Source organism: Elgaria multicarinata, chromosome 3, assembly GCF_023053635.1.
Source record: "Elgaria multicarinata webbii isolate HBS135686 ecotype San Diego chromosome 3, rElgMul1.1.pri, whole genome shotgun sequence".
Lineage (NCBI taxonomy): Eukaryota > Metazoa > Chordata > Lepidosauria > Squamata > Anguidae > Elgaria > Elgaria multicarinata.
In genome coordinates, this window is record NC_086173.1 from 38,170,033 (window position 1) to 38,182,071 (window position 12,039).

The 12,039-nt window shown below is 40.3% G+C and overlaps 1 protein-coding gene across 1 annotated transcript in view; it reads right to left on the reverse strand.

Moving 5' to 3' along the window:
* The window catches only part of ERN1 (endoplasmic reticulum to nucleus signaling 1), a 69,597-nt gene that overhangs the window by 27,777 nt on the left and 29,781 nt on the right, over positions 1-12,039 (reverse strand). The window contains exons 3-4 of the mRNA XM_063119999.1: positions 7,309-7,342; positions 4,698-4,776 (exon numbers count right to left, since the gene is read on the reverse strand). Coding sequence (XP_062976069.1) covers positions 4,698-4,776; positions 7,309-7,342 — 113 coding nt within the window. The remainder of the gene's footprint in view (positions 1-4,697; positions 4,777-7,308; positions 7,343-12,039) is intronic.

The following is a 12,039-nucleotide window of genomic DNA, read 5'->3' on the forward strand; positions in this document are numbered from 1 at the left end:
TAGCAGTTTCATGTACGTCAGGGCCAACTAGAATTATCTACAATCTGCAAGTGCTTTTGACGCAAAAGATTTATATCAGCAAAGCTGCAGTATTAACTTTTTGCCATTACAACTTGCCACCACGAACAAACCAGGTAGTGCACTGTTTCTAAGGGAAGAACCTGCTGTTTTTCTTACTCTTTTGCTTATTTATTCTTCCAATCCTGATGGGAGCTCAGTGTGAGCTTTGTCATCCCCACTCCTTTATGATATATTGCAACATCGTTCCCATTCACTAGACAGGATTGTAGTCTCCGTTTAAAGAAACAAACGCAGGAAAGAGAAGCAGATGTTACCTCCCTCTAATGTTGAAATGTGCATTTCTTGGAAGAAGGGAGGAGGATGACAGTTTCTTTTCTACTTGCCCCCAAACATCCCAACATATACTAACACAGAACGTACTCATTGTGAGACTGAGCTGCCCTTCAGTGTCTATTCTTCTAAAGTTACAAGCATCTTTGTCCAGGATGCTGGCATCCATAGGCCACTTGGAACAGCATAATCTTTTGGGGGGCTTCCAGGTCCACAAAACTGAAAGCCTTTTGATGCATGCTGTCTGCCAGAGACAGCTAAAGCCATCTTCCTTTTAAATTAACACTTTGATAGCCCATCTCCTGGACTCAAAAGGTGAGAAGTGCATTTTCCTGTTTACATGCCACCTCCCTGATGGGTGAAACTTGTTGGGCTGTCACCAGTCAATCATAATAAAACAAAAACATGGTTCTTTATTCCTTGGTCACTGTGGTCCACCCTTCCTCACACTGTCACACCAGTCTCTCTTTGACCTACCAAAGATACTGTGCATGTTGCAACTCTACATGTGACCTTTGTGTTGTATTTCATCTCATAGTATAGGTTAGCAAACTTTTTAACTTTGTTTTCAACTACCCACTCTGTTTTGTTTTGTTTTCATTTTTACTTCTGATTATTGTTGCTTTAATAAATATTTTATTAAAGTCACACAGCTTCTAGGTGCGTGAGAGCAAGGAATAGAGATATGTTTCATGCCTGACAGAAAGATCATTCATTCCAGTGGACAGGGAATCATCCCAATAAATTGTTGACCATATACCAACGCATTGAAATAATCAAGTGCACTGTGTGATTTTTACTTTCTTGTGGGAAGATGAAAATGCGACACAGCTGCTACCTCCAGGACCTTAATGTACTTCAAAGGTCTAGAAAGGTGCCTTCCATTACATAATTGTTAACATTCTAAAGGACACAAGAGATTAAAACACATACACACACTGTTCAGAAAAGGTGGCCACCTACACAAAACAAAAACAAACAGTGAATTGGGAGCATAGCAACATGCCTTACGGGGTCAGAGTATTTGTTCATCTATTCCAGTATTGTGTATTGACTGGTTGCAGCTCTGCAGGGCTCATACAGTACAGTGTCTTCCCCATTTTATTTATTTATTTATTTATTTATTTATTTATTTATTTATTTATTACATTTATATCCCACCTTTTTTCCTTCAAGGAACTCAAGGCGGTGTACATAATCCTCCTCCTCTCCATTTTATCCTCACAACAACCACCCTGTGAGGTAGGTCGGGCTGAGAGTCCAGACTGACCCAAAGTTACCCAGTGAGCCAAGTGAGGACTAGACCCTGGATCTCCCAATTCCCAGTCCGATACTCTATCCATGACACAGTCCTCTCTAAAGTGGAGATGCATCTTCTGAATGCAAGGCACATTGCTCTACAACTGTGTCTTTTGGGGCATTTGAGCGGAAACATATATTTGTTAAAATTGTAAGAGGAAGTCGAAACAGCTTCAGGAAAAGCAACTTGTAGAAAACCAACATTTATCTGCATTTCATCACAAAACTGCAGTTCTTAAGCAATTATGCAACAAACATCTGTAAGGAGGCCTTTCATGTACTTTGAAAGGAAATACAAAAGCATAACGTGCTGAAATTAATACTAGTTTCATATTTTATTTTTCCTGGAATAGGGTGGCTTTCTTGAAAAGATTACTGAATTCCTTTAGGCTATCATTAAGTGCCTTGTGTTCTATCCACCTCAAAAGATGCTCCAAGGACCAATTAATCTCTTGCAAATGCTGCAAGTGTAATATAATTGAAAAATACACCAAAGTGTAAATTAGACTTACTATAAAGCCAAATACATTTGTCCTCAAGGTAATAATGAACTTTGCACATTCATTCCTCCCATGCCCCTGAACCAGGAGTTTGGGAATCCAGATAAGCTGGCATCACAACTTGGGTGTATCCCTTCCTGGAATTAGTATCCTAAAGTTGGCACAGGTAGTTAACAAGCTTATTAGCCAATTTCCCAAGTTGTACATGATTCTGGTAAAACTAGAACTCTACCAGCAGATCTTCACAGCATTTTGCGAAATAAGGAAGATAGAGAAATGTCTAAACCTCTATACAACTTGACTACCGATGGACCTAGTTTGCTGCCTAGAAGAAAAGCAAATTATATTAGACACAGGCTCAGCTGCTCCTTTTAGAACAAAGAATGCTTTGCTCCCTAGTTTATATTTTTACTCGATGCATGTTTTCCATTTGCTGCAGTGAGGTGGTTCATGTATAAGACCAAATCACGGTTTGGCTGTCCTTGGGCTCGCATTCCCCTCTTGCGTGTCCTCCTGCTCCCTTCTTTTGCTTGCTCTGATTCCCTGCCTGACTTCCTCGCTCTGGCAAATCTAGGTCAGCAGGTATATATGAACTGGCAGACTATGGTTTGCACTTACCCTCCAAACCAAAACTGGAAAGTTGGACGCATTACAAGATATTTACACACACAAGTTAAATCCAATGTAGACTATTGAAATGCTCTCCACCTAGGGCTGCCTTTAAAGACAGATAGTTCAAAAATTTCAGCTGGTGCAAAATTGAGTTGTGAGAAACCTGAGGGGCGGAGGGCGGAGGCTGGCAGTTTGATCATATCATACCAATTTTGCTTCAGTCACATTAGTTACCCACTCTTTTCTAGAGTCAATTTAAACTGCTGCTGGTACCCTTTAAAGCCCTGAACGGTATGGGGCCAAATTATTTGAAGGACTGCCTACCAGGTGGATAAAAATCAATGATTTTAAAAATATATATTAAAAAAATCAGATTTTTTTATTTAAATTGGATTTTTTTAATAAAATGGTTTTTGAGGAAAAATCTATCTAAAGATAGTTTTCTGTTTAAGATACATTATAGTCCAAAGGTTATTCATCATAAAATAAGGATTCGTTTTTAATAATGTAGCATGAGGCTGTTTAAAATTTTTGGTAAATGAATTCCATTAATCCATTCAGAATGTCATGCTCTTCTAGAGGTTTCTGTAAGATTATTTTTTTCCTTTCAATAAAGTACAGCAGAAAAGTTGTCCAAATATGAATGATTAACCTATTAAACTGGAGATAGTTAACCTCGCAATAATTTAATAATTATCTATCTATGATGTGTTTCTAATAGTATAACCAAATCAGTATATACATATAACTGTAAAACTAATCTGAAAAGTTGCTATTCTAAAAAACGAAACCTTCATCTGGTTGAAAATATTATATACCAGCAAGAATGAGTCTTTGGTAACTCTGAGTTGTGTAAAGTATAGCGAGGAAGAGTGCACTTTTGGGGTGATGGGGGAAGTCACATGATTAAATCGAGTCTTTCTGAGTAGTGATTTAAATCGTGATTTAAATCAAATCCACCCTGCTGCCTACACCCAGATGAATCTGCCCAAAGCCTAAGACTGACCTCTGAGGCCCTGCTATCTGCCTCCCCACTAGGACTGATTAAGTTGGCAGGTACCAGGAATGGGACATTTTGAGCAGTAGCCCCACACTTATGGGATTCCTTCCCCTGAGAATTCTGCTTGGCTCCCTCTCTTGCTGTTTTTCAGTAGTCCCTAAATATCCTTTTATTCTAGCAATCTTTTTAGTTTGCTCTCCTGAATATAATTTTACACCCACTACTTTTATTATATGCTATTTATTTCTTCCCAGCATTCATTACCCACCACTTGTGAACCAATCAAACTCCCTGTTTCACATGTGATTACAGTCTTCCAGCCTTTAAAGACATGGATTTAAATTCAACATTGCGCAAGCAAACTTCCCCTTGGTCTCCTCCTCCCCTGTAGCTCTCTGTGCCTCTTTCAAATCTACTCTAGAGAGTCGCCCAACTACTCAGACCACATTTGGGGTGCATGTGGAGGGGGGCAGGAGGAAACAGTTCTGCTGGCTGGTGATTAGAGTTGAATGCAACCTAAAGGTCTGTTGCTGTCTTGTGTATTTTTGGCCTCAAAAACCCTCTATCATGCAATGTGCAGAAATTCCACAGTAGATGTGCGCAGGCTTTCCTGGGGACAGAAATGGGATGGACAATTCCCATAAGATTTCTTGTGAGAAGAAACTATTTTAGGGAAATGTTTCAATAGTTTCATTTTAATTATTTTTTTTAAAAAAAATGTTAACTGCTGATTGCTCTCCATTGCACCAATCAAAGTTGGGAACACTCATTTGACATTGTTTTAAAAAACACAACTGACAGACACCTGTCCCCAATAATAATGCCTAGTATTTCGTTATTTTTTTTTTAAAAAAAAGAGTTTAAAAACTATTTGAAGCCTGTGGATGCTTAGCGTCTATGCAAACACAGCTATTGTCTGACCAAACTATACGTACAGTCAAGCCTTCATTATTCTTGCCGCCAAGTGTGTACAGACTTCCATCATTCGGATCAGGAAGAAATGCTGGTCTAGGACTTAAGAAATTATTAAAACAGTAATTAATGCATTACATTTGTGAAAAAAGGAAACACAATAGTATTCAGTACTTGCTTCCTCGTGAAGGCAAGTACTTTAGAAAAGAATCTTATGCTTTTCTTAAAAAGACAAAAGTGAAGTGTTTAATAGTTAACTCAGCACAGCAAATTAAACCATCAGTTTTTTTACTACAATCCTAGTCCCATGAGATTGGGCTAGCAGCCTAGCACAGTAATTTTTCAAGTCAAATGATACATTTCCACTTAAACTTGAAGGTTAGTTAAATGAGTTTATTTCATACTTATTTTATAAATTGGTGTTTCCATAAAGTAATAAATATTTAGATCTGGTAAAAAAAAATAGAGTGATGATCTGTTAGCTACTAAAACAAAACTGCACCATGCCGAAGCAAAAATCTTAGTGCACTTCATTGGCTAAGAATCTTTATTCATTGATACTTAAATGGTTGTTATGGATCATTAGAATAAACCTTAGAATTCCAGCTACAAATTCAAATAAAGATCTGATCTCTACATGCTTTGATTTGATCTTGGTTTGTTACCCTGGTTTTAAGTGTCACTTAAACCATAGTCTCCTGGTTCTGTTGTCACAGGAAATTGTGGTTTAACAAACCTTGGAAGTACTGAATTAAGGGAAAGAGAGGAGAACATCAGGGCACATGGCTTTTTCCTAGTATGAAAAACAACAGTTGATCAGACCAAGATAATTATATGTGAACTGGACCATTCATGTCAATTACCAAGTTATATAATACAGATTAATTCGACAGTAACAGCTTATTAATAATCATAACTTGGTATTTCTATATACAGATTTTTGTTTTTAAGAAGCAGATTTTTAAAAATATATACATACTGCATTTGGGTCTACACATTTATTTTCATTAGGTTGCATTATTTTAGAAATTGAATCTTAGAATGCCTTCAAAAGTTCATTGTAAACACTCAGTCTTTAAATACAGAGGGATGGGGAAACCATATAATTATAACGTTCCCAACTATGATACTCCCCCATAAAGGAGATTAAATTTATGACAACCGAAGCTATTTATATTTTAGTTCTAGGGGGGAGCATTGAAATAATATTGCTTCTAGCTGAGCTCAAAATGGCCAGTGATCACTGTAGGTTACCATGTTTTTCCTGGAACTGCTCTGGTGCTTTTAACAACAGGCTGACAAACAGAAATTCAGGAGGAGACATCTTTCCTGGCATGGGAGGTAAATGTCTGGGACACCCTCTATAATTTCTGTTTGGGGCTGCTTTTAAAAGCATAGGTGCGCATCCAGTAAAAAGCTGGCAAATACAAGCTAGCTGTAGGGCATTCATTTAAATAGAATAACATGCTGGGAAGCACTATGCTGACATGGTTCTTCCCAGCATCTTTGTAAAGTAATGCCACCCAAAAGCACTCTTGTAGCACAACCCTAAATGCATTCACCTGGCCCCCGTCTTGATGGCGGCGCTTTGGCTCCGCAAGGCCTTGGGCTCCCGCATTTGCACTCCTTCCAGGCATCTGCATGGGAAGGAACGCAAATGTGGAGCTTCCGCCACCACTGCCACTGCGCACTGGGAGGGATGGGGGAGGAATGAGGCAGCCAGAAGAAGACGAGGAGAGGGACACGGGGCGCCCGAACCCTCTGACCTCCCTCTGGCTGTCCGTTCCTTCTCCCCCATGCAGATACAGATAAAAAAAACTGAGGGGGGGGGAAATAAGCTTCCCTTCCCATCCCTACCAGGAGGACTTGCCATCACCTCTGGTAGGTGTTCTGGAAAGCCCCACCAGCCACAGCAAGACAGCGGCTGGCAGGGCTCTCTGGAGCAGCTGCCTGCCCTGTTTCCCTCCCTCTTAGCTTTGCTTCTGTAATATTCCAGCCAGATGTAAATAACTTTTTCCAGCTCACTGTAGAGATGTTTGATTATCTGGAGTGTGAATTGAACCTATTCCAGACAGTGTTCAGCTACTCGGACATATCTCGCTCTGTGTCAATCACGGCTGCAGGCCTGTGCTGCTGCTCCACACCCACAAGGAATTTTATACCAGGAATTCTCGCTGGATCAAGGGGCTGATTTCGGCCTCCAAGGTTGAAGGCTGGGGAGCAACTGTGATGGTAGATGCTGACAGATGGCTTGACGAGATGGGCGAGAATGACATGAATATCTTTCCTTTGCCTTGAAGTATGAGGACAGCAGCATCTACTGTCACACTGCCTGAGCTCTCACAAGACCGGGTCAGCTGAGCTCTCACAAGAGCCCTGCAGCTGGGAAGGGGCACAAGGCGGTGGCAGGGGGCACATGTTCTTGCCTCAGGTGGCAAGTCACCATGGGCCGGGCCCACTGGAAACCCTTCCCCACCTGCACTCATAAACTATTGCTTGCACGCACACATCAAATCATGGTCTTTGTATCTGTTATCTGGGATTATTCCATGGCTTCCGTATAATTTTAAGATGCTTTCTAGTAACTATAGGAATTGGAGAGGCTGAGGTGTTGAGAAAAGAAAGCAGACTTACTCTTCCACATGTAAAGGCACCTGAAGTACAGGATCTGCACAAACAGAAAAAGCAAATAGTCAAAGAGTTATTTGGGGCAGGGACTGGGTTTTGCTTATGTCACTTCAAAAGGTATCATGTACAGTGACTGCACTATACAAATAACGATGATGATGTTGATGATGATTGGACTCTACTAACCTACCCAGAAACCCAGTGGCTGCTCCTTCATCACATAGCAATGCCACATTGCAAATTATAGGAAGACTGATAATTGACAGTAGCCTGGTCAGCATAAGAAGCAGAATATTGTCTATATTGCAGATTATTTTAAAGGCAGAATGGGAGGGAGGTTTGCTACGTATATATACGGTATCGTATGAGAGGCCCCACATCCAGTCTTGAACAGAACGATTCCTCTTTTTGCCCTAAGCTGCTTTCCACACTAGCTGTTTCCTCCAGAACAGGCATCAGTTTACTTTCCAGATGATGTCACTGGCAACCTGCTACATTCTAGTGTTTTCCATGTTGGGAAGAAACTGCTTTAAAAGAAAGTGGCAAGAAAGGAACCACTAACTAAAGGGCCAGAACCAGGATCTTTGCTGAAGCAGGGTTTATGTCTGAATAAATATATATTAGGATCTTGAATAAATATCCATTAGGATCGGCTTTGTGGGACTGGAATGGGGGAATATAGTACTATTTTAAGAACTCTGTGCAAGCACCATTTAAATTCTCTTTTCAGCTTCTCTTCCTCAAGAAGAACGTAAATGGTGCTTGAGCACAGTTCTTCATACAGCTAAAAACTTCTAATATGGAAGCAACCCCTTTTTTCTAAAGAAAAAGAAAAGAAGCAGCTCAGGGAACTAAAATGCACCTTTCATTTGCTTGAGGTGGGGTGGAGGAAAAGCATAATTGTAAAAGAAAAGAAAAGAATTAATCAGGGCTGCAATCTAATATACACTCACTTGGAGTAAGTCCAATCAAACTGGGTGGTAGTTACTTCCTAGTAAACATTCATAGGATCCTTCCAATGCTTTTGTCAATAGCTGTGCCAGTTTGAAGCATATCCGTTAGCCTTTTATTACTTGCAAGCAGAAAACCTGCATAAGGCTTGCACATTTCAAACTCAGCTGCACAAAATAATTCTAAGGGTTTGGAAAATCTAGTAAAAAGGATTTTAAAAAGGACCTTGGTCTCAGCAGATTAAAACAGTAGTACAGTGGCTAAAGAAAATAGATCTACATGCCAACAAAGTCTAGTGCTATAAACAATTTTAGATCAGCTTCCTGCCCGCACAAACAAAATGATGCAAGAGCAAAGAAATAAAGGAACAAGTAATCCTCTTATGGACAGGCTCTGAACTGCTTCACGCAAGGCGATTTTTCTACATAAACAGAATGCCACTTCTTTCCGGCAAGCCTTAGCAGCTGACGTTTCCACACCACTGAATCTCCATGCAAGACCTGATGAATTTCTGCCTGTCAAGCAACTGTTTAAACACAGAGAAGTCCTGGCAGGTGCTTCTACTCACAGCTTTTATATGCAATCACCCTGCCTCATTCATGGAATTGTATAGGGGAGTCCGGACAATGTTGTCTTCTATAACCCTCCTGTGTTTTCACATCACTTTTTCTATCTTTTTTCTTACCACAGAAAATTCAGTCAGGGGAAAAGAGCGAATAGCTATACAATCTGCTTTGATGGGTCACGCTAGGAGCCCTCCTGTGCATGGATCTGTTGGACACCACACGTACACATTAGTTGAGAGCAAGCCACTTTTATTTTGCCACGTTCCAGCATAGCAGCTACCCACCCATCGCTTTTCAAGAGGCAAAATAAAGAAGGGTGAACTTGTTGCACGTTATGGTCCACACATGATTTTCCTACATGGATGTGATAAACGTGGGGAAATAGCCTCATGAATGAATGGTCACCATTTTCAGACCAAGGACTCACTTTGACCACAATCCGCAACTGAGGACCCACTTAATATTTAGCTATATATTGGTATGTCTCCTTCTGTAAGCCTGTTTGGCTCTGCACACCCTTCCCTCCAAATAGTAATGATGCCAGAACCCATCATAAATCAGAGTACAGTGCAGCCCTGACTTCATGCATTCAGCAGGGGTGTGTGTGCTGAAATAGTGTAACAGAGGAGCAGCGCAAGCCCTTCCATTACGCAGACAACAGCAAACGTTCTTAATGCCTATTTCAGACTATGACATATCCAAACTGTTGCTTGCATTAGCGGCTCCTTTTGGAGCAAGTTGTCTAAGCAATCACAAGAGCGATTTGCTCGAAAGGCGTTGGAAGTTATACAACTGGCATCAATAATTTTTTTCTCCTGTAAAATTATTTCTAGGCCACCTTTAAGAGCAGCTCCCCTCTTCCCCCCCCTCCAACCACCAATCTTTTCATGCTTTCATGTTTTTTGTGCAGCTTTGCTATCATTCTAAACGGCTGGAATGCTTCTCACAGAGCTCCAGCAGACGAGCGTATTATTGCACGTTCATTACTGGGCACTCACAGTTTTTTGTGGGTCCCTCTCACAACGTCGTCTGCCTCCCGAGTGCCTCCCGGCCCTTCTAGCCTTCTTTGCGTCACAAAAAAAAATCCCAGTAAGTCCGATTTAAAATTAAGACGGAAGTTGCTGCTATCTCCTGCTGTGTGCAGGAGAAGCAGCACAATCAGAACAGCAGACTGAACGGGCCACATGCATGTTGTTTACTTCCTCTTTCAAAAGTGGAAGTAATGAGCAACAAAAGCGGGGGCGGAGAAGCGACGGATGGAGCTCTTAAATTACTAATTAATGTGGGAGGAACGCTCAACAAGGTAAATTCAACAAATAGGCAAGGACCATAAAACATAAATGGCTGAACTGTGTTAATTGTTTATATACAACACTGAACATAAGTAATGCTGAATATCCACGCAGTTACTTCTAGGTGCTCTTATCACACATATAAATGATACACAATTCAATATATCTCATACAATACAGGAAACAGCATTGGTTTCAGTTAATTCTTTCTAAAAAGGAATCTTATTCACCCAGTTGTTACAGAAAGAAAACAGATATAGTCATTGGAGATAATAGTAGATAACCTAATAAGACGAATGTGTTTGCCATTTCAATGCTTCATCAGTCAGAAAATATAGGAAAAGTGACTATGTGTTGTTGTTTTGGCCACGCTCTATGCCTCTCTCTTAAATTACTGGCAGTAAGAGATTTAAGCTACAATATGCTGCTATTTCTTTTTTTGTCTTTTTGACCCCACTCCCTTTTGCCTTTGGCCTCACCCAAATGCAGCCCATGAAAGCTTCTCTGAAATTGAATTTAGCCATCAGGCTGAAAGAGGTTCTCCAGCTCAGGATGCCAATGGTGGTAGCACAATTTTCCTTCATACATAAAACAATGCCAGATGATTAACAAATATTGTGGAGCTTGTAATATCTTATATTTCACCCATTCCCTAACAATGGAATGGGAGAAGCAACCATTGGGATTTGGTGGAGTACATGATTTCAACTCGTAGTGTCCGAAAGGCACAATCTCTGCAAAAAGCTTCCTGAAGAGCCCCTGGCCATCTTCAAGAGATTTGACTTTGGCCAGCTTCCAAAGCAATTATTATTGCTATATAAAAACCACCACATTTTAAAATTCTTAAAAGTTTTCTCTCTCTCTTTGAAGAGATCTTTTTATTTGCCTGTTAAATTTTTGAGTCTTTAGCATACGTGAGTCCCACATTTCCATGTTAGTGTCAACAATGATAAAAGTTAAGAGAGAGGTTTTAGAAAAGAACCAAATAGGACCTGCAACAAAATGTTGTTCAAGGTCCCAGGCAATCAGCCATGCCCTTTTCCAGGATACTCCATTCAATTCCCCTTTCCTCTCATCCCGCCCCCACCACCCAAAAGATACTCAAACTTTCTGTAGCCACTGGACATACATACTCCATCCTGTTTTGGGAGGGGGGTTCCCTCCTAAAGTTTTTCTTCCACCTAAAGCTTTTTTTGTACTTCTGCAAACCAAGCCTGCTGATACTTCCCTCTTGTGTCTGGTTACGTAAGAATCAGCAAAGAAGCAAGTTTGCTATAATTTGTATGATTAAGGAGCTGTGAACGCTAAAGGGCTATGTAAAGCTTAGCGGGATGTTCTGATGCATTGCCCATCATGTCACATGGTATAACTTATTAAAATTAATCTAAATGTACAGATAAAGGGAATTAAATAGAACAAGAGCTAGAAGAACTATGGGACAAAGTGTTTGTTTATAGTCAACTGGTTTGTGTGTGTTTTTTAATAAGCAAGGGGAGAACACATAGTGGCTGGTTATCAAGTGTCTAAAAAAAGAAGAAAAATAGGCAGTGCCTCTGTTAGGTGAGAATTTAATTAACATGTGCAAGGCACTGCTCAAGGCAAGTGAAGTAACCAACTGACTTTGCAAGTTGTCTTGGTGAACTGATTACGGACAGAAACTTCTCATCTAGAAAGAGAAAAGCTCTCCAGATTAGAAAGATAGCTCAAAACCAAACTTGAGCAACAGCCATAGTAAACTTCTCTGCCAAGGTGGGTATTTTAGGAGTTTACTTTCCTGAAAGGATCACAATTCAACTTGAGATCTGCTTTAGGGTGAATATTTTAAAAACTAACAGATTTTTAACATGACCATGTGAAGCTTCATGGCTAAAGCCTGCTTGATCGTGGCAGTCTTTATGACTGCAGAACATTTTAAACAAAGAAGTTTA